Source organism: Atractosteus spatula, chromosome 14 (genome assembly GCF_055471065.1).
Source record: "Atractosteus spatula isolate fAtrSpa1 chromosome 14, fAtrSpa1.hap1, whole genome shotgun sequence".
NCBI lineage: Eukaryota > Metazoa > Chordata > Actinopteri > Semionotiformes > Lepisosteidae > Atractosteus > Atractosteus spatula.
In genome coordinates this window covers 21,893,191-21,920,746 of record NC_142719.1, presented here as the reverse complement: position 1 = coordinate 21,920,746, position 27,556 = coordinate 21,893,191, and the positions used below count along the sequence as shown (strand labels likewise).

The 27,556-nt window shown below is 37.3% G+C and overlaps 1 protein-coding gene and 1 long non-coding RNA gene across 3 annotated transcripts in view; both read right to left on the bottom strand.

The window, feature by feature from the left end:
• Positions 1 to 323: 323 nt before the first annotated feature.
• On the bottom strand, positions 324 to 8,127 carry LOC148820907 (uncharacterized). Its single transcript, XR_016094132.1, has 3 exons — positions 6,653 to 8,127; positions 3,320 to 3,403; positions 324 to 1,164 (listed from the first exon to the last, which is right to left on the bottom strand). It is a non-coding gene; the product is annotated as an uncharacterized LOC148820907 (long non-coding RNA).
• Positions 8,128 to 10,551: 2,424 nt separating this feature from the next.
• LOC148820906 (adhesion G protein-coupled receptor E3-like) overlaps positions 10,552 to 27,556 on the bottom strand; it is a 32,381-nt gene continuing 15,376 nt past the window's right edge. Inside the window, exons 4-10 of one of the 2 annotated variants that reach the window (XM_088932712.1) lie at positions 20,901 to 20,947; positions 18,608 to 18,685; positions 17,689 to 17,866; positions 16,138 to 16,251; positions 15,381 to 15,577; positions 11,186 to 11,401; positions 10,552 to 10,646 (exon numbers count right to left, since the gene is read on the bottom strand). In XM_088932712.1, the coding sequence (XP_088788838.1) occupies positions 10,629 to 10,646; positions 11,186 to 11,401; positions 15,381 to 15,577; positions 16,138 to 16,251; positions 17,689 to 17,866; positions 18,608 to 18,685; positions 20,901 to 20,947 (848 nt within the window). In that variant the 3' untranslated portion in view covers positions 10,552 to 10,628. Of the gene's footprint in view, positions 10,745 to 11,185; positions 11,402 to 15,380; positions 15,578 to 16,137; positions 16,252 to 17,688; positions 17,867 to 18,607; positions 18,686 to 20,900; positions 20,948 to 27,556 lie in introns of both variants that reach the window. The other variant, XM_088932713.1, reaches the window with a different exon arrangement.

Here is a 27,556-nt window from a genome sequence, read left to right as displayed (position 1 = left end):
CAAGTTTTGGTTAAAAAATCAAATTGAGGAAAGTGCATAAATCATATATACAGTACATCAAAAGAATATGACATTATTGAAAGTGGATAAATACTTTCTTAAGACACTGTATCTGGTGATACTGGACCAATTCAGACATTTTTTAAAAACTTTCTTTCTTGATGTATTATGAAAGCACTCAAGAATAAGTATATTTTCTTATTAAGTACTAATCTACAAAATGGCACAGGTCTGGGCATTGGAATCAAGTGAATGAGCAGGATTTGTTGTTCATTTTATATTTTCATTAAATTGCAATAAAAAAGCATTCAATTTGCTGGTGCTTTTGAAACAATATAGATCTTTAATTATACTGCTAAGGAAGTAAAGATCTTTAAACAAAAAGATACATAATTTTTTTTTTTTCAAAGGAGAAGGTTCAGACCACATCTCTACATAGCAAAATTCAACATTTTAAAAGATTTAAAAAAAAAAGATATCAAAGTCAGACTACAATTAATAGAACATGTAACCTTTAAGCTAAATTAAAATGTATTTATAAATAAACAAATTAACAACATTTAGAAATTACCCATATTTAAATAGATGGATGTGAATGTGCTGCTTTCTGAATTTTAAAACCACTTTGTTGTATGGTATTGCACATGGAAACTTTCTACGCAGATATGTAATATGTCCAGAGATGCTGCAATTGATAAACTAGAGCAAAAGACACATTGTCAAACCTGTCAAAAAACTATTATTTTTTAACTATTTTATAAAAACTTAAGTGAACAAAATAATGTTCTAAAAATTATACTCACATTTACATATCGACATGTCACAAAATTTGATAAATAACAAAAGAGTGAACTATAAAATTCGCTAGGCTGTGTCAATCTAGGACAATCCTGTATTAATTAAAGACATATTTTGTGGCTTAGGTGGCTGCACTGAGAGGCCTGATTTTTGGGATTGGAAATGTTGTTTAATTGTTTAACACACATTGTTTATACAGCATATTATAAAAGTAAAACATTTATAGACATTGTTTGCACATTTATACACATTTCAGTGCTCTGCAACAGACTGTAGCTTTTCTGCAGTATTTCTGCCATTCATGTCTTCTCAGCACATTTCCTTTTCATAGTTTTATTTTGGTTTGTGTTCTGTTGTAGATATTTCCTAGAAAAATTAAAGAATAAAGGAAATATGAGGAGAACTTTAGGTTAGTCTCTGTTTATGTTTATTTCCTGGACCTAATTTTTCATAATGGAGATGATACATTCACCTGACACTAATCCTGACATCATCTACCAAATTGCACCTTTCCTCTTCTTTCTCACCAAAATGTGAGCACATTTAGGTGATAGCTATAACTGCACCATGTTTCTTCTGTCACCTCCTCAATCCAACACTGCTCTTATAGAATTTCTCACTCTGCCTTTCGCTTTTCACTGCAATTTCACTGCTACTGAACTACTGCTCCTCACTGATTTATTACACACTACAGATTCCAGACATTCACTGAAATATAACTTTACAACAGAGGTACTATTCTATATTTTAATTTAGTTAAATTTTATTTTAGTCTGTATTACATTTAAATGACCTGCTGTGATAAAGCTACAAAACACATCTCTTATGCAACTTTGATGAAGATCAATTTGAAGTAATAGCATGTTATCTCAAAGCCATATATCACTTAAGGTATACAAAATGGATATTTGTAATATAATAATATTCGGACTGTGAAACATCTATGTTATTATTGCTTCAAACACATTTTTTTAATTAACATATTGTAGCACAATCGCCTGGTTGAGCTGCTGAAGAGCGCCCAGCCGGGGTACATGGCAAGGGGCAGGGCAGGAGTCACAGTGGCCAGGGCGGGGACTAGGAGAGCTGCTGACCAGTGCAACTGACCCATTGCAAAATGGGCGTACAGTTTAGTGAGATCACCCAGAATCTTGTAAATAGTTCCCTGGTTTCGTACCCCTGTTATACTTGTACCCAATTGCCACCCTCTCCCTGTGTAACTACCCAAATAGACCCCAGTTTGTTGCTCTCTCTGGTGCTCACTTGTTCTATCTCTCACTCTCACTCTCAACTCTCTCTCTCTCTGGCTGGCGTGCAGGCGTAGTGAGTGCAGTGCTGGCTGTGCCGAAAAATAAAGGGCCGTTTGGTAGTCAATGAGTGTCTGAGTCACTGTGTCCGTCAAACCCGAAAAATGTACAATATTCCATATACATTTGAATTCTAGAATAAGTGTGCTTGAGCTATGCAAAAACATAGTTCAGTTCTATTTGGGTTTCTGTGTGCCCAAATTATTTTGTATAAGATGACTACTTAGGGTCAAATGAAATGAAGAGGAAAGATGGGCTAATATTCAAATTATTCATGCATAGAGTCCTCAGGCTATATTAACAGAATATTTTATATCAAAAGCAGTAGTTACAGGCAATAGTAGGTGACTATGGAAGTGTCTCTAAGAATCTAGATACAATGGGTAATACCTAACCTGTGTCAAATTTTCCACTTCCTAGTGTTCAAACTAAGGGATGTTTAATTGCTGGGTGTGAAACATACCGATCAAACAAATCTTCTGGTTTAAGTTATTTTCTGGAATTAATTATTAAAAGTGCACAATAAAAAGAAAACACTGGGGAATGGACAAAAACAGAACAAGAAAGAGGAGAAGACATGAGGACACAGATCATCCATGAATACCAGATTGGAATTAATTATTTGAACCGTGCTAAAAGCGTTTTTGGGGACCTTTCATTTCCTGAGTGAAGAATTCCCTGGTTTAAAATGGTCTTTCCTGGTTTGTGGGTGCATTTATAGAATAGGGAGATGAATAGGTTCCCATTCATTTGGTGGCTTTCGGGTTTACAAAGAGAGAGATTTCTCCACCAAAAAGACAAAGGAAAATTGTTTGCCTTCTTTATCGATTTCAAGGGATTTGATGTGATTTGGCATGAAGGACTGTTTTATAAACTGCTTCAAAGTGGCATAGGGGGTAAAGTTACGACATAATTAAATTAATGTATTCAGAGAACAAATGTGCAGTGAAAATTGGAAACAAAAGAACAGAATTCTTGAGACAGGGCTGCAGCCTGAGCCCAACACTGTTCAATATTGCTTACACATGAAGAAGGCTACACAGCCTAAACTTATTTTTTTCTTTCTTCTCTTTTCAGCATGGAATAAACCTATTATGTGTTCTTTTGCAGCCTAAGCATGCTGACGCAGCTACCCACCTGAACTGTTCAATAAATATTCACAAGAATATTTAATATGTTTAAGAATACCATCTTTACTGAAAAGTGTTACTTACTGCTAATGTTCTCATTGTAATTCCAGAAGATATCTCCTTCTGTCTGTATTTGATCCTGAACCACCTTCTATACTCATCTCTTATCTGTTGATTAAAAAGGCAGTGTCTCTTAACAAAAGTGGAACATTTGTCATTGTCATTTATAAAGAATTTATATAAGCTTGAGGTACAGTAGAAATCTTAAAAACTATTTTATTCACAATATGATACCAGATTGTTAAAAATATGTAAAAAGGTTCCTATACACAAACAACTAAAGTCTGTTATTCACTAATTAGTTGTATAATAATTTACATCATTTCATTAGCATTTATATCATTTTAAAAGCTTACAGTGTAAGTTAGTGCTTATTTTTTTAATGGATATTAATGTTCACTTCCATGGTTGCTTTAATTATCTGCCTGTATCTTTCCCACTGAAGAAGCATTTGAATTCTGTGAAAACTGCACATTTATTTTAAACTTCAACAAGTGTAAATGATTAGCATTTTTCAATGATAGCCAATCAGACAGTTGTGCATTTTATAGATCAAGCAAAGGAACCGTGCCATGATTTCCATTTACTGTTTTCCCTACTGCCATAAGAATCTTGTCATGTTTACTAATTCTTTTTGCAATACCTTGTTGATATGATTGTGTCTCATACAACATCTCTCATCTAGGGGTGTCCCAGGGAAACACATCACATCCTCATGAGGATCCGTCATTGTTCTTTTCACCCCCTTTTAGTTTTCACGTCTGCACTTTTTTTTCTCCGTTCCGTTTTTATTTCACCTCATCGTGTCTGTTCTCTTCTGGTCTCTGGTTCCCTGGGCTGGTATCTAAGCAGCATCTCACCCTGGATTCTGAAGCCCATCTGCACACCTGTCTTTGGTTCTTCACTCCAGGATTCAGCTCCGAAGTCGAATTCCCGTTCTCCCTTGGGGCTCGACAACAGCATTCCATCCCTAAACAGAGATACCTGAATGTCCATTCTTTTTTTCTTGGGAGCTCAACACAGAATTCGGCTCCGGAGCTGAGGCTTCCCAATTCCTGTTACCAGGCTGATTAACCAGGGTAGAGATCCCCTTGCTGGACGCTGACCTCCTACCTCTCACCGCTATTGTAGTCTGTTCAGACCCCAGTCCAGATCATACCAGTTCCAGGGCTTCACTCAGCACTGCATCCTCTGTTCCAGTTCTTGACTGCATGGTGACCCTAGATCTTCACCCTGGATTTCTCTCTGCTGGCATACCTTCCACAAGATTATGTCCTGCATCCAGGGGGCAACTTCCGTCGTCCAAGAAGCAGTCCCCTCACCTTTGCCCATGGCCCAGTCTTGTTCCATAAAGTTCTGTCCTTGCACTTTTTCTTTTCTGTGTCTTCATCCTGGCTTCTCTTCTGGCTCCTCTTTGGGGTGGCTTCCTCTCTTGGTTTAGTGCTCTTTTCTTTTCTTTTCCTCACTCTCCTGTTTCTTGGGGTGTCTGTGTTCTTATATTTTTCTCCTTTTCCCTAAGTCTCCTTACAATGTCTCAGCAGAGCCTTCTGTCCTGGGAAGACATCCGCTCTGTTTGGAGAGCATTTCTGTTAGCCAGGACTCCCTGAGGATTCATGTTCCCGGGCTCTGAATGGGACCGCTCCCTGCAGCTGTGCTGGCTCAGGATTCTGAGGGCAGAGAGGGATCTTAGGATGGGTCATTGCCTCCCATCTTTCTCAGATGTCTCCCCACGTTGGTTGAGAGGATGCCTGGGTATCCAATTTTGTTCGCACCCAGGTGCCTCAGTCAGACAGTGCACGCCTGGCCTGGTCTCGGAGGAGACCTTCTGTGAGAGCATGTGAATCACAGACTCCTGGGCCCTCTGGCTGGACCACTGAGTGGGAGTCCTCTCAGTAGAGCCCCTGGGGTAAAGTACCTAGAGAAGACTTATTTTCCTGTCCTGCACATCAGCCTGTGGGTTTGCTGGCCTTCACCTCTGTCTATTTGGAGGGCTGCCTCCCAGATCAGTGCGGTTCCCTTTCCTTCTGGAGCCTCAATTGCCAATTCTGTCCTGGAGCCGAGGGTCCCAGATTCCAGTTGGCAAGCAGAGATGAGTGTTATGCTTCACTTGGTTTCTTTTCTTGCTGGTGTCTTCCTTGGATCGCTGGCCAGATTAAACTGATTAAACCCTTCCAGCCAGTAATTAATTATTTTATTATTTTTTCACTTTTCCTTTCTCCCAGAGCATCCTAGCCCTCAATCAGTTGGGTCTCCTTGACTCAAGTCTCAAGTTGGGTTCTGTCACTCTTTGATCACTTACGCTTGGGCTCTGGCATGTCACTACACTTATGGCAGTAACTGGTGGTGGCAATACACTGTAGGTAAGTTCAGTATATTTGGATATAGGATTACAGGAACTATACATAAACAAAGCATTACACTTTAATGTAATATTTGGGAGCAAATGTATGAACTGAAATTGTGTCTGAACAGGAGATGAAATTCCTTGTGCGGTCCATGTTATTTCGATAATAAACTGGAAATTTTAATAATTACAGTAAAAAATAACAATTGTCTCCAGCACTGTTAAAGCCACACGATCTTCCTCTTTTAAATTAGTTTTCAGCTTAATAATTCAGGATTGATGCAACCTTTTGAAAATGAGTTTGGATAAAAAGACTCAGAAGTCTGTCAACTAATAATTTCAGAGAATTAATAAAGAGTAATGAAGTGTGAGAGAAAAACTTCCTGAACACATGATGTCTTTCATATTTGGAGCTAGCTATACCTTAAAAACCTCTTTAATATACAAGCAAGCACATGGTTATATAAAACATGGCTTGTGTTTAAGCTTTAACAAAATTAATATTACGTACAATTTAGTTACTATTTCTCCATGTGCATAAAGCATCCAATTCATAGTAAAGAGAAGAACCAACCCAAAGTAAAGATTAGTGAATAAATGCATGGGCACAAAAAGCACATTTCGCTTTGCTTGGGAGGGCCAGAAACAGATGGATCAACAGGCTGTTGTTGTGCACTTGACAGTTTCTGTGCCATACCTTAGACCACTACATTATTTTAATGCACAATCTGAAGTGTATTGACCAAGATTTAAGGTGTATCTGTTTGTGATGACAAGTTAGAACATATTTTTTTAAGGTTTATGATGTTTGAGAATAAAATACCTGCACAATTTAAGAAATCATTTAACTTTCTGAATAAATATTTGACTACACTAAAGGACAATAATAGGGAATAACAATAACTATAAGAAATTACAATAAAATAAGGGAAAACAAGAGTGTGACATAGCAGCTACAGTGAAAAGTTGCAAACATTTTGCAGTGGTACGTTGGATTGTCTATTAGAAGTTACCTGTTGGTTCAGCACACAGTGCACTAGGAAGATAAAAGGACCCTGCAGGGAGTTGATGATGACAAATGCGTATCTGAAGAATACGTCTTCTTGGAAGAAGCCCAATATCCAGCTGCAGCCCATTATAATGAACTGTGCCATGGATTTGAAAGTCAGCAACCTGAAAAAAAGAAATGTAGCAAATGTCACTCTGGTAGTCCAGCAGTAATTATACCCTAGTACTGTAGATTCAATTGACTTGCCATTAGAGGTTGATCCTATTGTTAGTTTCATGGTTTCATTATGAAAATAAATTTAATAGCAATGAATGAATTAATTAATTGGCTGATTGACAAAAGGCTGAGAGTTTCATTTGGACATGTATTTAATCTTTGGTATACAGAGGCTTTCATGGTGGTAGTTGGTTTTGGGTTGTAGAGTAGATGTTTCTTTCGTAGAATTTTGGTCAACACTATTTGCATATTATTTTCTTTCCATTGTGGTCAGGCCTGTTGGTTATATTTAAGCCTTATTTCTTCTACAATCTTGTTAAATATTTAACAGTTTTGGAACAAACCACTGAAAAACCCTCTTGTAGTAGTGGCCTAGTTCAGCTTGATTTATGCAGAAATGCTGATTTATTATGGAATCTTTTACTTTACAACAAGAACATGATATTATACAACCTTTACCTGGTGTTTCTCACTTTAGAAATGTCAGTATTGAGAAAACTCAACTGTGATCTCAGAGTCTGTAAAATGAAGGCAAACAGTATAATGTTCACCTTTAGGGAAAATAAAAAAAAACAGAAATTGACTTTAGAACAACACCACCAAACATTGAAATATATAACCATAAAAAGTTTATCCAAGTAGTAGTGGAGCAATATAAACATTAAAGTACACAGTATATGCTTTTGAGAAAGTTGTATTCTTTTTGCTTACTTTGGTAATCAAACACATACATAGATGCAGTACTACAAAACATATGAATAATTATTTGTTTCTATTTTTGGAGAGAAATGAATTTGTATTGACCGATTCTGGTTAAAAAAACAATTTGGAAGTGTTTTTAGGGGGGCATGTTTCACAGTTCAGTAAGGAACTCTGAAAGGATCATCAAGGAATATAATGCATACAGATACAACTATCTAAATTGCACATCAAATCTCATGTTAACGCAATGCAAACTCAATTTTGGCCTGTATGCCGCAATCAGCCTTTCGCTGCTCAAAAAATATTTTTCAATGGCATTCGTGTTGTGTTAGATTTTACTGAAATGACAGTGTACCGGCAATGCTTATTAATAAGTCAGAATTAAGCATTGCTGTGCTTTCCTAAATGAGGCCCCATCGCTCTCTCACCTTGACCAAACAATCAGGAAACTGCAGGGCGTGGTAACCCCATGTGGGTCTCCGATGCTGGCTAAACTTTTGACCAATCATCACCTGTCTTGGTTCTGTTTTAAAAGACACTGCACAGCTCAGAAACTTTGCTTCTCTGGCCATTTTCACACCCATAGTGAAAGTCATGTGATGGCCAGTGTTGTCTGTATAGGGACTGGAACCTTGTTTCAGCACAGTGTCGGCCCGGGGAATGCCCAACATAAATTGCTAGCCACCAACATGGACACTTCGCTTGATCACCGAAGTATACATCTGGACTCTTATCGACAGCCTGAATAAGTTTTATTCAGCAACAGCGCTACACCGGAAGGAAACCGAGTTTCTTCCCCCTGAAAAGTGACTTTTTCAGACCCGCGGTCACCCTCTGTGCATAGAGACTTTTTACTAGTCAGCCGGACTACTAGTAGGTTCCTGAGAGAGAGACACTGTCAGGCACATCGCTGTAGCAGAAATCTCTCCTCCTAATTCGTCCCACTCCGAGCTGCACCCCGACTGGTTGGCTGAGCCAGAGAATGCCGGGATGACACCTATTGAATTCTGCAGCGATTGGACGCAGCTGCTAGCTGGTCTTGATGCCTGTGCCGGAAATAGGAATCCATATCTGGATAAGTAAACCCAATGTTCTACATTGCATCTCGAGAATTCAGTTGTTACCTCAACACTAATTGATATCAATTCAATTCATATGAGTGATGTATTTACTTTTGAGTAGCTAATGTAGAATTTATATTAATGAGACTGATTAATGATAGCATAGCCGAACGGTATACTGTACTGTTCAAGTTTATTGTCATTATACTCATATACAGGTATATGGTATAACAAAATGCTATTTAGCTAGCTCTCAGACGATACATAGTACAAAAAAACACCAATACAATTGTATAATAAAAGAAAGACTGAGACAACAGGCAGTGTGCAAAACAACAACAACAGGCAATGTGCAAAACAACAAAAGGTAACGGGTAATGTGCAAAAACAACATCAGATGTGCAAAAACGTGCATCAACAGAATGAAATAAAAGGATAGAAATTATGGGGAGTGAGCTTTTTGACATGTAAGGTAGGTAGATTTCAATGTGTGAGTTTTTGGTAAGAAAGAAAGAAGGCACTGTGAGGTTCAGATCATAGGTAAGAGGTAAGGTGAGATAGAGAGAGGCTGGGAGTTTAATAGTTTGATAGTGTGGGGGTAAAAACTGTCTCTGAGTCTGGTAGTCCGGGCCCGAATGCTCCGGTACCGTTTTCCAGGTGGTAGAGGGTCATATAGTCTGTAGCTGGGGTGTGTGGGGTCTTTGATGATGCTTAGAGCTATCCTCAAGCACCGTCTGTCATAAATGTCCTGCATAGATGAGAGGACAACCCCAGTGATGGACTGGGCAGTTTTCACCACCCGCTGTAGGGCTTTGCGGTCAGCAATACTATAGTTGCCATACCACACTGTGATGCAACCTGTCAGTGTGCTTTCTGTAGTGCATCTGAAAAAAGTTAGTGAGGATCTGGGGACATATCTTAGCCTTCTTCAACCGTCTTAGGAAGTACAGGCGCCGTTGCGCTTTCTTGATCAGACAGGTGGCATTGAGAGACCATGTGAGGTCCTCGGTGATATGGACGCCAAGGAATTTCAAGTTACTGACCCTTTCCTGAAGCATATTCTTTGTTTGTATCTTTGTATCTTGCATCTCTTCGTGATTATATACCTTGCACTTTGATAACCCTCACAGTAAGATCTGCATTCTGTATCCAGGCAGACTGTTATGTGTTTTATATGCACATTTTATGTATTAATAAATGTATCTCATGTATTGAATCTGTGTATGTGCATTGCTGATCATTGATTTTCTAAAAACCATAACGAATCACCTCGTGATTACTGCTACAATTAATAAATTGTCCCAGTTAATTCACAAAAACCCTACAGCAGCTTCATTTAATCTTTGTTTTTCTTAATCTACTGATACTATCTTGAAAATATTACATTTTCAGTTGTATAAAAATTTATACAAAACACAGCATGTGTAAGCTGCAAAGGGATAAGTAAAGGTTTATTCCATACTGAAAAGAGAAGAAAAGAAACACTATGTTTCAGCTATAGAGCTTTCTTTTGTGGAATTTGACATTCTCTTTCAACAGTAGTTTCTTTGAAGCACAATACAGCGCTGAGTATAAATATGTGCTAATATTTTGCACTTAATAAAGGTAGTTAAAGTTCTATTAATTCTTACATTAATTCTATTAATTCTTACATTAAATCTAGATATATGGAGATTTGATTCAATAATGCAATTATACATGTATACTATGTATTACTAGAATGAAACTACTACAATGCAAATTTCATTGTAGAACTAACACAACAGTAAAAATGGCTTTGGAATGTTTTGTGGTAGCCGATTTACAATTTTATAGCACCATTCTGTTTACTGTTAGAAAAACGGAAACAGAAAAGTTCTTCCTGTTTCTACTTTATCTTTCATTTTTCTTAACTTCAAATTTCAGTTCCATTAATTACCCCGCATTATAAATATAGGATTTAGTATACTTACAGCGATCAGGAAGCTAACAGGACCAAGGAAACTCCATTTAAAACTTTTCTCACAGGACAGCCAGCAACTGTAATGTCATCAAAAATTATTTTATTACCGGGATAGTAGGTAGGTCCAGCAGCAGTCTGATGTGTTTTTTTTTCTGTGTGTCTTTTTTTGTTGTCACTAAAATATATGAAGGAACTTTTATTATTTAATGGTGAAAGTTGAAAATTAAGAGAAGCACATTGCATTGTTTTTTTTGTAGAGCTTATAAGTAGTCACTTCAAGCTTAGCAATTCCCATTTTGTATTCTTACTTTGCGTTTGCTACCTGCAATCAATACCTTAATTTGCTTACATCAAATATAATCTGATAGGTACATGCTCAGTCCTGTATTTGTTATTTGTTATTTTTAATTCATTTTTTGCAATTCCTTCAGCATTTGTAAATCTTTCTCACTTTGCATCCTCTGTAAACTTAATGACTTTGCTACCGGGTATCTTGTAGTTTCTAGACTCTAGATTTGTTACTATTTCTGAAAAACCAAGTATTAAAAATGAAGAAGGGGATTTTAAAAGATTTATCTGATTTATCAGACAACTCAGTATGAAGAGACCTTCTCACCTGTGGGAAAACTCCTGCTGACACAACAACAATCATCGCAGGAATACCGTACCCAGGTGGAAACAGGTACCTCTTGGTCAGTCTGCTTCTGCTGCTGTACTTGACCACTCTCAGATTGGTCACTAACAGAAGCAGCTGCACTCCCTCCAGACACATCCACACAAAACTGGCAAGAAAAAGGAAGTGGAGGACTCCTGCTATAACTGCACAGATTACCTGCAGTAATACAGAGAACAGATCCAAAGTGCTGAAGTGCTGGAAAATAATACATTTGGTCAACTCAAACACATTCCAGAGGACACTATAGTGTCAAGGATCTGGGTATCATTTTATATGACTTAATATTAATAATAAATTTGTCCTATAAGCTATTATAAAAATCAAAAATCCAAAAAAATAGTTAAGGAATATGTTTCCCCATTACTACAGTGCATTGGTATGTTTTGCTTGAATTACAGATGCAACCATTCAAAGTGCGCGGCACAGACACGTACCGCAGGTAATTGGCTACGGCGTCGTGCATCGTGACGCGCGATGACGCAAAATACCGCGGTGCGTGATTGGTTGACCGACAGGGGCACTCGTGGTCCGTTGGTCTGTCGTAGAAAGACTTACTGTAAACGTCTTTACTGTGCCCGTTGTAGATATTGAATTTTACCACTGAAGGGAAATCTTAGTAGATGAGCATAAAAAGAATAGGAGCATACTGTAACGCGTGTGAAGGTCATAAACGATATTAATTTTGGAACATAAACATACAGTATATAGCTGGTCTTGGTACTTTAAAGAAAAAAATACACACCAGTATTCCATTTCTCCCTAAACATTGTAAGCTTCGAAGTCTTTAACTAACGTGATACCGGAGTCAACAAGCATACTTTTAGAATTTGATTAAAAGGGAATATAATATGGAATCGCGTATCTAAAGAATTTAATTACGGTATTCGTGTGCTGCGACAGGGCTGTGTAGGGCTGTTTCGCCTGCCTGTTCATGCGAGCTGTCTTGTAGCCGACTGGTCTAGGTGCGTGACTACCAGCTGGCAGGTTGTGTGTTCGAATCCAGCTGGTGCTGGACTTTTCTTTTAACAAACATTTCTTCGAAAAAATAGAATAGCGATATTATGGACAATCAATTGACTTTTATATTTCAAAATATCGCAACATGATCGATATTTGCGATATTTTGAACATATCTTCCCTTCTGACAGCGGTTCCTGCTTCTATTGTGTGTGTGTGTGTGTGCAACAGAGTAAATTTTTATAGAGAAATGGAGGCTGGACAGTATGCGTTACAATATAAACATTTATATTGATTTAAATCGTGTTCTGATTTAAATCGCAAACGCGTGTTTAATTATGTGTTTTTTAATCATAATCAGGCTAATGCATTTCTACATTTTCTGTATGAACCAGCTTAGAGGTTCATACAGAAAGACAGCTTGTGTTTAAATTGAGTGTAAGGTAATTTATGCTTCTAAAGTCATGGTCAGCATTTATTATTGTACTGTGCTGTAAACTTTTTCTGTGCCTAGTCACATTATTTTATAGCGTTTTTATTGCGTTATTAAATCCGGTGGCGCTGTGTGTTAGTTTCCTGACTCCCATTATTTAAACTGCGACACTGATCATTCATCTCTAAATAAACTTTATTTTATATAGCGTTTTAAGCGAATAGGTAATTAGATTGCTCATAAACCTAATCGCTTTTTCTACATAAACACAGCGTGATTGCTCTCTGAAAATGCTTTTCCTTTATTTTTAAAGTAGGCTCAGATTTCAACTATAGATCGTATTATTATAAACTGTCTTGGAAAAATGTATTTTATGTAAACCATGTTTGCTATTAATTCATTTAGGGCTAAAATACGTTCATTGTCTTCCAATCGAGTCGAGTTGACATTGGAAGCCTGCCACACCCGGACTGTTAAACCAACGCATTAGCACGTCGCCAGTATTGGCTTTAGTATTCCCCCCCCCTCTCCCCTCAATTCAATTCAATTCAAGGTGTTTTATTTGCATGACAGATGGGTACAAGCAGTGTTGGGTATGTATATTGTAACGCTTACGGCAGACAGGCACTGTGTAAGAGCCGGCGCACCAGAGCAGCGCACCGAGGGAGCGTCTGCATTTATAACTTAGTTTTTAAAATCAGTCAAGCAATATGAAGCATCTCCTTTTACTTAGTGCCTGAGCATAAAAAGAATAGGAGCATACTGCAACGCGTGTGAAGTCCATAAACAATATTAATTTTGGAACTTAAACATACAGTATATGGCTGGTCTCGGTACTTTAAAGAAAACATACACACCAGTATTCCATTTCTCCCTAAACATTTTAAGCATCGAAGTCTTTAACTAACGCGATACCGGAGTCAACAAGCATACTTTTAGAATTTGATTAAAAGGGAATATAATATGGAATCGCGTATCTCAAGAATTTAAAGACCAGACAATCGCAAACGCATTTTCAATAAAATTATTTTATTCGTTCAGCAGTTTGTGAGAGGGACATCCAGCAGGGAGAGACACACACACCGGTTTTCATTGACAAAATTGTTTTTTTTCAATCCCACTTTCTTTGGAAATGTATGCTTCAGTTTCACTCCTTCCCACGTGATTACATCTGTGGCGTAATGGATTAAGTGTGTGCTTTCCGTGCTGTAAGTTGGGTGTTTAATTTCTTTAGGTACGCTATTCTATATTATATTCCGTATTAATCAAATTCTAAAAAAGTCAATATAGTGTCCATAATATTTGCTATTTTAGTTTTTCAAATAAATTTGTACTTCTTAAAAGAAAACTCATGGCAACAGCCGGGCTTAATAACGATAGAATTATATTCATATACTGTAGCTCAAATCCTGCTTAACTAAAAATTAGACACAAGAAGAGTATTATTGGACAATGTTGTGAGGCTCTGGCGGAATTTCTCTGTAAACTGAAGAGTTATAGAGGAGACACGTTGTGTTTCAACTCTTTTAACACTTGTAAAAAAGAACATTCCAATGTTAATGCTACACAGAAGATATTATTAATAATGTAGGGCTTTCAGGCTCACATTGGTATGCACCCTACCAGCTTAGGGATCAAACCTGGGCCTCTAGCGTCACTCAACAGGGAACCAGCCAGTCAATCTACAGTGAGATCTACCCTTACCCCCGATGGATCAGGTCCCTGCTATTCACATGAAAGGCAGTGACGTCACTGCGCTGGCAAGCCGGCTCGCACAATACCTGTAATGTCGGCCATACGGCCTATGCGTTTACGAAGTATATAAACTTAATATAGTTAGAAGGAGCACCTTCCAAAATAACCACAGTATGTAACCGAATGAAAGACTTTGATGCATGAAATGTTTAGGAAGAAAGTGGAATACTGGTGTGATTTTTTTATTTAAACTATACAGTTTACATAATATGTTTATGTTCCTAAATTAATATTGTTTATGACCTTCACATGAGTTCTGCTCCTCTCCTTTTTATGCTCAGCTACTAAAATTTCCCTTTAGTTGTAAAATTCCATATAAATATTAAATACTAAGTGAATTAAAACATGTACAGTAAAGAGATTAAATAATTAAATTGTTTCACTAACAACCAATGCACCACGAGTGCCCTTGTCGGTCATTTTGGCCAGCCAAATCACAAACCGCTGCACGCCGCGGTGCACTGTTGGTAACTGCGTGCATTACGGGGTTGTACCGTGCATTTTGAATGGCTGCATCTGTATATGGTAATGAGCAATCAGCTAAAATATACATTAATCCCTCCTCTGTGTTCAACCTTTAGTCTCTCTCTCCATGGGTATCATAATGCACTGGAATGAACCCTGTAATAAAACTGTCAGAGATCCTCTAAATTTGTTTCTAGCCAGCCATTACCCACACTGCTAACACAGAACCACATTGAACTGCAGATGCAGGTAGCAGATAAGGGGAAAGGTTCACTCACTAACTCACTCCAAGTTTGTTGTGTCACTAATCTGAAAGCTGTGGTTAACAACTGTCAGCTCAGTTTCATCCAGCTTTGCTCTTATTCCATACAAGACCCTGTTGGCCACACAATATTGCTGATGGCGACACCCTATTGTACTGCATTATTTTAAAATGGACTCACAATTTATTTTTTCTCATTATTAAATTTTTTTTTAATTACCCTAAGAGTTGGAAGGAATAATTAAATTTTATGGTTGTCCTACCTGCTTATTCTGGAAAGTGACATTGATGGGCTGGAAACTTTTGTAGTTGTGATTGTTCTTCTGTTTTATTACAACAGTTACTATGTGTGAGTTGATCTGAGGAGATACAGTGTCCTCAGAGGAATTTGACTGGAAGAATCTTCCATCCAGAACAGATTCAAGCCCAGTATATGAGGCAAACAGAACAGCTGTATTTCCTTAAACAGTAAAACATTTATGAAGCTCTAAAATAAATATTTAGAAAAAAGTACCTCAGTCCATTTTATATTGAATTGAATCCCTCCCACTAAAACTATGTGCTGTTATTTTTTAGTCTTTCCAAAATTTAAAGAACACTTGATTTTTTAAAATCAGTATTATTTCTTGTTTATTTTATCCTAGTTTAGAACTGACAATTGTTTCTCATTCATAATTGAAGAGTGTTCATATGCTCCTACAACATGCTCACTCTCAAGTTATTTGCCATTTGACAACAAGTACACAAAACCCTCTGGAAGAGCTAACATCAAATGAAGGAGTGATGTATGTCTTAAAATAATTCAAACTTGGCAAATTCCATAGAAACCCTAGGGACATGTTATTTTAATTACACTCTTTTAATTTATCAAATCCAATTGCAATAATCCATATCAAAGCCCAAGATGTACAATGAATGTTACAAGGACAGCACATTATACTGTGTATTAATTTTAACAAAAATACCAGTTCTTTATGAATCTATGTGTAAAGTATATTCTGCACACATATTAGGGTTTACCTTGAGTGGTGTTCTGGATAGGACTTTGCAGATTTACTTGCAGTGTGTTCCCATATATTTGTAAAGGTTCTATTTTCTGAGTAAAATTAGCAGGAATGACAAGCCACTCTAGAGCTTTAAGAAAAAAAAATAGTGAGTGAAAAACTGAACAAACTTAAGTAGTAAAACCTGCTACAACAAGAAGAGACACAAAACAGGGAAAGTTCCAAACAAGAAAATTTGTAGTCCATACTAATCATTTGACTGAATCTTGCTTAAGGAAAGAAAATGACAAAAAAGGAAAGCAGGTACATCACACAAATATATTAATCTGCAGTTTTCTCACTTATAGTACTTTCATATCACAGCTAGTTAATGCTACAGTAATCCTCAATCCAATAAGTCCTCTGAACATAGTGGGATTCTGCTAAACAATTACAACCTTAAAGTTAGAGAAAATTTTGTATGATAAAAATCTTGAATATCAAACAAAAATAATTACTCTGTGTGACAAAAAGTATAAACTCATCCTACAACATATATTGGTTAGGTAAAATAAGCTAGCATCAATGTGATCATAATGCAGAAGGACTTGCAAAGTAATTTCATATGTACACCAGGGTTCACTAGCTTGTGTAGCTGCAAGCAGCAATCAGTATTTTCTGTGGAGGATATACATGTGGTAGTGAAAGGATTTCTTGTACAATTTCTGGTTACTGGTAGAGATGTAAAATGGCTAAAGTAGTCATGCTTTTTATATCTGTAGTATTTAAGTGAAAATGCACGAAGGATGTCCACTTTGGAAAATGTAAAAATGGATAGAGGACCTACAGTATCATGATGTTTTGTCTGAGCAAATGTGAAAATGTCTGAGGGAATGTGTAAACAGGATGTATTTCAAACAAAGTAAGAGGTGCTTAAAAATAACAGGTGATGCATTTTCTTTTCTGCAGTATAATTATACTTTCCCGAAACATTTTATACTATTTCTTGATCAACAATTTTCAAATATCTTGTATAAGTCACTGCACAGCACAATTCTACTTCCAAATTAATATAATTGACTCTGTTATATACTGTGCTCCACTTTAAAGGAAAAGCAAACGATATTGCCTTAAACATTGAAATGACCATGAATACTCATGCAGTAATGCTTGTGAGTATCAGAAAGATATCAATGTTTCTTTTTGTGCTGACAGCTAAAAGTATAACAATAATAATCAATAATATCAGGGAATAAGCAACAAATCTTAAATAATTTCATTATTCACATTTCAATGCTATGTTTAAAACAGTAAAAATGTGCATAGTTCTATAATGATTATGTAATTTAGATTATGGTAAAAAACAGTTGAGATTTTTTTTTTCCAATAAAAGGTTGAGGTCCTATTTAATCTATTTATATATTTATTGATTTTTGTGACAATTAAAAAATAGACCATACATAAATCTAAATTTGTAACTCTGTTATAAAAAACTGTTACATTTATCGTGAGAAAATATTGCAGTTAATGTTGCACACCATTTAAAATGAATGAAACCATATTATGTAGCAGATATTTATTTCCATACCTAGTTTATCATCACTTTTATTTTTCTTCATGAATTCATCAAAGTTAGCAGACACAGTCAGCTCAATATTCTCAACACTTTGCAGGATGATTTCTCCTGCTATTGTCCCCTCTTCTTTAGTCAAATTACTCATAATCTCAAGTTTTTTCAGGAAAGAGCTCAAGAGTCCAACAACTTTCTGTAATATAACAAATTGAAAATCAATACATTTCAAAATATACAAACAAATCCAAACTGCTTCAACAACATGCAGCAGAAGTGTGCTTTCTTCAATATAGGGCGGTACAGTGGTTGTGTGGCTGAGGATCTGTGCCTGGGGCTGGAAGGTTGCTGGTTTGAATTTCGCAGCCGGCAGAGGAATCCTACTCCATTGGGCCCCTGAGCAAAGCCCTTAACGCCAACTGCTCCAGGGGCGCTGTATAAATGGCTGACCTGTGCTCTCTTCTCTCCCTGTCTATGTGTCTCACTGAGAGCAAGTTGGACTATGCAAAAAAGACCAATTTCTAATTCAAGAAAGTGTAATGTCCAATAAAGTGATCTCTCTCTTATTTGAGAGAATCTGTTCTCAGTCAGTATTTCTCATACCATCTCCTGGAAAGCTCCAGTCCTGCAGCCTTTTCATTCCAGCAAAACAATTAAAAATCTAATTGAAGTAATTATTAGTTTAATAGTTACAGCTTGGTAGGTTTTCTGAACTCTTCAGGTACAGCTAATTTAAAAAGACTAATAAAACCTGAAGAAGCACAGCTTTCCAAGTCTGAGGTTTGGAGCCCAAAATATAGACTACATGCATACTGTACTGCAAATAAGGGAAGAATTCTTAATTTTTCTAGCAAGTACTTGGAAAAGCAAAGAAGCTAGAAACCTTTTTGTGGAAATATAAAACTTCAAAATATGTAAGAGAAAAGGGGTTACAAACCTGGGGTTCATTTTTGGTTTCACTAGAGTTGGAGCAGTAAATAGATAAAAAATCATATATAAAATTTGTAGATTTTATCTGCAAAAGAAAAAAAAAGTCTAGAATATCAAGACATACAGTATTAAACATTGTACAGTGTTCACCACAAAATTACTACTCACAATCACTGACTAGTTTACTATACTGTAGATTCTCACAGGCAGCAAAAATGTGAATATTAAGGAATATAAGATCATTTGAAAGATGACTTCCTAAGCATATAGCTAATTGATCCAAATGTGTCATGAAGCCATTAATTGAAAGAAGTCAGAGCATCAGCTTCAAAAAATGGCTGGGAGCCCATTCCTGACCCCCTCAACCATTAGATTAAAGCAGTTAATTTTGTTTTTGGTTTTAAGTACATTCTCATATGGTTTCCACTTGTGTCCACTTTGGTTCATGTTTACTTGCTAATTTTGAAGAAATCCACAAGGTTGACTTTTCTCAATGGCTTTGAAGTTTTGAAAAATGTAAAAAGGCACCATCATGGTATTTTCTGTTCTAAGAAAAAAACATGTAGTGTTTTTATCAAGTTGATTAAATATATTCTATTAAACCCAGATATACATCTGCATTTTATTTTATTCAAAATCTACACTTTAAGCTACAGCATATATTCTAATATTATATAAGACTAAATTAAAGTTGGAATATGTAGTCGTGTCAGCATGCATAGGCTGCAAAGGAACAGATAAAGGTTTATTTCATGCTGAAAGAAAAAGGAAAGAGACACAAGATTTTATCCTGAAGAAGGCCCCACAGTTGCAACACTGTCCATTTTTTTTCAGCATGGAATAAACCTTTACCTGTTCCTTTCTTATTTTTTGACCACATTAAACCGTTCTAACACCTTAATTCCTGCAATTTGAAAAAAATAAACTTTTATGGGAATTTTATCTAAAGAGTTCTGAAAATCTTAATAGTTTATGCTTCATGTGCTCATTACTTGTTCAAAGAGCTCTAACAAACTGAACAAACCTACCTTTTCTATAATCATATGGATCCTATTTCCAGACATAGGATATGTATGCAAGTTTTACATATTTGCATATTTTGTTTAATTTGTATTTGTGTCTGTATGTGAAATTAATAAAAAAATAATAAAAAATTCAAAAAAAATTATTTTACTATTTTTATTAACTTTTAAACTATGTACAGAGTCTGCCTAACTATATCCCCTAAATGCAGACAAGATTCAGTACTCTTGGGAATTTCTGCTCCAAATGGAACCAGTCATGTACACACATTATTGTGGCAAACATCACAATAAAAAATAAGAAAAAAATATTTTAAAAAACAGGCTGCATGCATGGTAAAAGTGGTGGGGTCCATTTGAGGAATAAAAATAACTTCACCTGACTCTTCTGCTATCAATAATCCTGAGAAATGTTCAGTTTCTTAGGAACAAAACTAACGTCCTCAAGCAAATATAAATTAACTCCATGAGTGCAGGGATACTGGTCTCCTAGCCTTTACAGATACTGGGCTTATAAAATCAGATTTGGTCTCGGATCTGACCGTTGTTTTGGCACCCTCCTTTGGCTGGACAGAGATGGCACAATAAAGAGAAAAACGTAAGGAAAAGGTGTTTGTATATAAACAAAGGATAGTGCAGATTAAAACTCAATTCTAATAATTCAAGAATTGCATGGAGTGGGGAAACTATGAAAACTTCAGTGTGGTGGGGCTGCAGGACAAAGGTAATTTCTCCAAAAATACGGTGAATATTGATGTTTTTAACACTAACGAAGTGTTAGCTGATAAAATAAACAGTTTTTAATTTAGTTTTGATAAACATGACTTGGAGAAATTAGGGAGCTTAAAGAGAAACTCATTGCCAGGTTGCATTTGATACTATTTCAAATATTCTTAAGAAAACAAATGTCAGAAAAAGTCAAGGACCTGTAATATCAGTGCGCAGGTACTTATGCCATGTGATGAGTAGCATAGTACTATATTTCACTGTATTTTCTTGAATCACCCAAAATTTGGAAACAAACGCCTGTTGCAAAACAAAACCCCCAAGACAATTGATTTCAGATCAGTGGCATTGACCTCTTTAGTAAAGATGTTAGAGAAATTTGTTAAAAGGCACACCTACTGGGTCTAAAGCAGTCTTAAGTCTAAAAGTTTAAAAGAGGAGTCAAGGATAGTACCCTCACATTATTTAATCTATTTATACACTTCTAGAAGGTACAAGACAAATGCCATATGATATGATTCTTTACAATCCACATTGCTCAGAAAAACTTACCTCTTTTAAATGATCTCTGCAGTTTTTAACATGCTTTCTTGCATTCTCTGTAAATAAATAATAATGATTATCATTAATTAGCGGAAGTATAGCACTGCTATATTTTGTTTTAAATGGAAACCAATAGGTGGAGTTCTAGGGGAGAAGCGGGGGTGCTCCGTCCCTTCCTCTATCATTCAATTATCTTTCCTGTTTAAACTCTAGCCCCGCTTACACACACGTCTAGAGTTTTTTAATTTGAACTTACTTGAATTCTGAGCACTAGACCTATAATGGCTTGCAGGCCTAATTCTCAATCATTTCCAGACCGCCTTCCTATCCTCCAGCACATTGAAGATTCTCCATGCTATTCATTTTCCGTTGTTTCACCATCTCAACTTAATTTTCCACCTAATCCTTCTTTCCCCCGTCGCTGATGCTTCTGCTTCTCCCATCCAGCCTCCCGCATTATGCCATTCAAACACCGCTGCATCACCTCAGATACGCTGACTCATCTCTTTTACAAGGAATGGCCTCTTCCAAATCTCCTCAAATCACTGTTCGACAGATGTATTCCTATTATGCCTCACTCTGACAGTTTAGCCCCCTTTTTTTCTACTTTTCTGCGATTCCATTTCAGGTCAACCAGTCCTTCATTCCTCTCTCTCTACAGCAGTACCTACAGCTCCTCCCTCTGCAAATCAGGCAGCCCCTCCTCCTTCTCTCAACACTCCAGTTCCACCTTTTCCTCCTCTACAGCTACCCAGCTCTCTCGCAGTTTCTCTTTCTCTGGAGATTTCCCAGCAGCTTTCTCAAACTCTAGAACCACTTTCTCGCTCTGTAGCCGATATTAACCCCCATCTGCTCAAGCTGGAAAATTCCCTACATTCAGCTCCACCTCCTTCAGCCCCGCCCATCTTGAGTCTTTTTTTTTCCACCCTCAGTACAGTTAAAGCCCCACACTCTATACTGTTCTCAGGCCACCCTCATTTTCACCGCCAGATCCTTGAAGGTAAAGATGCCAATTCAGTTTCTCTCATACTAGATGGTTCTGATCACAATTACTGAGTAATGGAATCTGGAGATCTCTAGTTGCTCTAAATCACCTGTGGGCAAACTATGGCCCGCGGGCCGGATCTGGCCTGCCAACCAATTTTAACCGGCCCTTGAGATAAAAATAAATTAGTCAATATTCGTCATATTCCACTTTCTTTGGTGCTGTTTTTTTCTTACATTTTATAATTCATGCCATTAGATTCAATTCATTTAAACTTTATTGTCATTATACTTACACAGGTGCATAGTATAGTGAAAAGTGTTTCTCATTAGTCACTCAGGTGCAGTATGTAAATAGATCAGAAGATAAGACAATAGACAGTAACACAATAACAATAACAGTGTAATAACATAACATGTAATCAAAACTGTGCAAAATCCACAATGAAAAGAATACAACAGGAGAAAAACAGTGCAAGGTAATACAGGGGAAAAAGAACAGTGCAAAAATAGTACGGTGATTAATAAATACTAATACAATTTTACTGAGCTATCAAAGGGACAGTACAATTTCAGCTTACATTCAGTTGTTATGTATGTAGTGGTGTTGGAGTACAGTCATTGTGGGTATAGGAAGAAGTTAGGAGAGATCATAGTATGATGGGAGGGAGTGGGGGCGTTACCAGCTTGACAGCTCTGGGGAAGAAGCTATTTTGGAGTCTAGTTGCGTGGGACTGGAGTGTCCGGAACCTTCTGCCAGATGGTAGGGGGACAAACAAGTTATGACTGGGGTGAGTGGGGTCATACATAATTTTGGTGGCTTTTTTCATACTTCTGGTGTTGTAGTTTTTCTGGATGGATGGTAAGGCACTGCCGATGATGTGTTGGGCAGTTTTGACCACCCGCTGCAGTGCCTTACGGTCGGATGCAGTGCAGTTGCCGTACCAGACTGTGATGCAGTATGCTCTCCACCGTACATCTGTAGAAGTTGTTGAGGATCTGTGGATGCAGGCGTATTTTCTTCAGCCTTCTCAGGAAGTACAGCCACTGTTGTGCCTTCTTGATGAGACTGGAGGTGTTGAGTGTCCATGTAAGGTCCTTAGAGATATAAACACCTAGGAATTTGAAGTTATTCACCATCTCCACTGCAGACCCTCCAATGTAGATGGGGGAGTGGACTTTTCCTTGTCTCCAGAAGTCAACAATCAGCTCTTTGATTTTGCTGACGTTGAGACATAGGTTGTTGGTTCAGCACCAGTCTGTAAGTTGTTTTATATCCTCCATGTAGGCAGTCTCATCATTGTCAGTGATCAGGTGTTTGTGCCTTGGCAGTGCAGTCGTGGGTGAACAGGGAGAAAGGCAGTGGGCTGAGCACACAGCCTTGAGGGGCACCGGTGTTAAGGGTGAGTGTGTTGGAGGTGAGGTTGCCAATCCTGACAGTCTGGGGTCTGCTGGTGAGGAAGTCTAGGATCCAGCTAGAGAGGGTTGTATCTAAACCTAGAGCCCTGAGTTTGGTAGAAAGTTTTATGGGTATGATGGTGTTAAATGCTGAGCTAAAGTCAATGAATAGCATTCTTGTATAGGTGTTCCTTTTATCCAGGTGGGTTAGTGTGGTGTGTAAAGCATAGAGATTGCATCCTCCTTGGAGCGGTTTGTGCGATAGGCAAACTGGAGCGGATCAAGTGTTTTTGGAATGCTGGCTTTAATGTGTGGAATAAGTAGTTTTACAGCTTCAAAGCACTTCATTATGATAGGGGTGAGTGCAATAGGGCAGTAGTCGTTCAGGCATGTGGGTGCTGATTTTTTTGGTACTGGCACAATGGTGGTCGTCTTGAAGCAGCTAGGTACAGTGGCCTGGGCCAAGGACAGGTTGAAGATGTCAGTACAGACATCAGCTATCTACCAGGCACATGTTCTGAGTACCAGGCCAGGGATACCATCAGGTCCAGCAGCTTTATGTGTGTTCACTCTACTTAGTGATTTCCACACATCTAGTTTGGACAGTGTGGGGGGTGGGGTGACAGGGTAGTCAGTGGTCCAGGTGGTTGGTTCAGGTTTATGAGCTTCAAAGCGTGCGTAGAAGGTGTTAAGCTTGTTTGGAAGAGAGGGGTCAGTGGCGCTTACAGGGCTTGTTTTGTTCTTGTAGCTTGTGATTGTATTTATGTCTTGCCACATGTGTAGTGGGTTAGCGTTGGTGTTGTAGTGGTGTTCTATCTGGGAGTTGTACTGTTTTTTGGCAGATTTTATGCCAGCTCTTAGATGGCGCATGAGCGCTTTACACAGTGATTTCAAACTGTGCATCACACTGCTTGGGGAAGTGCCATTGTCGGTCAGGGACATCTCAGGTATTGCCAGTGAAAGAAAAATTTTACGAGCAAAAAGCGCTGTATGTGCACACAGAATGTACAAGTCGCGCACAACCTAGCTAGATTGTGTCACATGACACTAGACAAGAGATTCGGCAATCTGTAAGCAGCAAACCAGTTAACCATGGCTTCAGTGTTTCATGTTTCTATAAATGGTCATTTTGTGAGTTTTTGACGATCGCAATAGAGAGGTTTTTAAATATGAGTAAAGATCATGAAGGATACAGAGCCTAGTTCTAAAGAGAAATGGAAACGCAAATAAAGTATGACAGTTTCTTGAACTTCTGTTTCATGTGCACAATTGTGGACACTGAAGAATGTCCACTGTGTGTTGTATGCCTTAAAGTGTTGGCTGCTGAGAGCATGCTCCCCAAAACATTGAAACATCATTTGGAAACTGTTCACAGTAGTTTGATAAGTAAACCTTGTGAGTATTTTTCACGCAAGTTCAACCATTCAAAGTGCGCAAAGAACACTGCGATAAGACGCGGTAGGCGTGGCGCATCTACCGCATTATACCACATGCAAATTAGATTATGATAATAGTATCCGGAAGCACCTTGTAAGACCTTGTAAAACCACAAGGTAAGGCTAATAAAGCTTAATGTCTCATGTACAGCATTTGAGCTGTCGACAGAAAATGCTTAGTTTCGAATTCCGATCACTGCTGAGGGACAATCTTTTTCCAATTAAGAATTTAAATTGTATACGTTTAGACCTTTAATAATTTTAAACTGTGTATTACAGCATGTTATCCATTAAACATTAAAAAGTCAGTATATTTTATAAAGCAAAATTGCTCAGTTGGACAAAAGTACTTCAGTTTACAGAGAAATTCTACCAAACCCTCACAACATTGTCCAATAATACTCTTCATGTGTCTTATTTTTAGTTTAGCAGGATTTGCGCGATAAGCACATTGTTTAATGGGGATGACATTACCCACATCTATTATCACTGTACAACACTAACTGCTTCAGGTGGGTGGCTACGTCAACCTGGGTAGTCTGCAAAGGAACAAGTAATAGGTTTATCCCATGCTGAAAAGAGAAGAGAGAAAACACAACGTTTCGGCTGTGAAGCCTTCTTCAGGTGTGAGGGTCTTCAGCTCAAAATGAAACGCTTGGAGTTTGTAATGTAGGGCGCTCTGAACGAGTTAAACTCTGATGCAGGAAAAATGTATTTCCCAGAAGCTATACTGATTCTCTCTGATGCAGTGCATCTGCTGGTCAGGTGACAGGGCTTGCCAGCATGGTGACATCACTGCCTTTCATATGAATAGGAGGGACCTTTTTGTCAATGAAAAAATAAAGTATTTATGTGTCGAATTAATTGACCTTCTTTTGGTTGGGTAGTAGACATGAATAGCATTAGGCAACACAGGGTCATTGTTATAATTTCTGTATTATTATCAAAACCCTCAAATCATTAATTTTTTTTTATTTTGGAAACATTTTGACATGTTCCTTGTAACTGCACTGCTGTCAATATTGTAGCAATAGACTAAATGAAACGCTTGGAGTTTGTAATGTAGGGATTTCTATATTTATGTCTTTATTTAGTTGTTTCGTTAGTGACAAAGGCTAAACTTTCAGCTTCAGTAATGTGTACACTGAGTCTGTTGTCTGTTTAGGATTCTGTAGCATTCCAGTTTATGTTGTGTTTGTGTGTGTGTGTCCCAGTGTGTGAGATATTGCTGCTTGATCTGTGCTGTGATGTGGTTTTGCATGAGTTGTGGTGCTCTAACAGTGCTGTCCTGAGGCTAGCTGGTGTCTGTGTTGCTCAGTCTGGCTGGCTGTGCCGAAAAATAAAAGCACCGTTTTTCAGTCAACGAGTGTCTGAATTACTGTGCCCGTCCTTGCCGAACCCGAAATACTACAATATATATTTCTAAATATCACCTATGCGGGTTGTTCGTACAAACTTGTATTGAGCAGTATTTCTCTCATTGTGAACATATGTACACAGCGGTCCCGCATGGTGTAGGGCACAAACCAATGTGAGCCCGAAAGCACTACATTATTTATATCTTCTGTGTCGCATTAACGTTGGAATGTTTTTTTTTACAAGTGTAAAAATAGGCAGTTTTAACTCTTCAGTTTACAGAGAAAAATTCACCAGAGCCTCACAACATTGTCCAATAATTCTCTTCTTGTGTCTAATTTATAGTTAAGCAGGATTTGAGCTACAGACCTTAGAAAAACAGGATTCACTTTTTTCTGTCTCTTTCTCACCCGTTGCGATTCAGGTGTTAAAAAAACGTGTTTACAAAGAAAGTGGAGTACAGTAATACTACCAGCTATATAAAAACATATATTTAGATCCTTAAATTAATATCGTTATTCATTTCTTTAGATACATGATTCCATAATATATTCCCTATTGATCAAATTCTAAATGTATGCTTTTAAACAAAAGTAAACAATCCGATAACGAGCGTATTTGCAGAAAAGGTTAAAACATTAAAACTTTTTACAAAGCATATAAATTTAATATAGTCAGAAGGAGCACGTAAAAACGTTTCCAAAATAACCACATGTAAGACTTTGATGCTTAAAATGTTAGGAAGAAAGTGGAATACTGGTGTGTATTTTTTTTTAAACTACCAATACCAGTAATATACAGTTTACATAATATTTCTGTGTTCCTAATTTAATATCGTTTCTGAGCATGTGAAAGACATAGTGAATTGGAGATTCTCAAAACTTACTTTATATGATTGGAAACAAATACGTGATCGGATCAACGAAATGCTGTGGTGTTACTTTTTGTCAATGAAAAATAAAGTCAGTTACAAAGAAAGTGGACTATGGTAATACTTTGAGATTACAGCCTGTCCAAGGTCATTCATTATTAATACTATTAGTAATATCTTCCATAAAGATTTGTATGCATAAAATATTTCTGCATAATTAAAATATTTATGATAAAGGTGGTAGGTTGTGTACTTTTGTCCAACTGAGCAATCTTGCTTTTATAACATATACCAACTTTTTAATGTTTAATGATTAACATGCTGTAATACACAGTTTAAATTTAAAAGTCTAAAGAGTATACAACTTAAATTCTTAATTGGAAAAAGATTGCCCTTCAGCAGTGACTGGGATTTGAAACCATGCGTTTTCTGGTGACAGCTCAAATGCTGTACATGAGAGCATAAGATTCATTAGCTCCAGGTGACGGCTTTACAAGATGATTCCGGATACTATTATCATAACTGCAGTATGACGGGTTGCGACGTGCCACTCCTACCACGTTTTAATGCAGCATACTCCGTGCATTCTGAATGGCTGCATCTGTATATGTCATGACAGA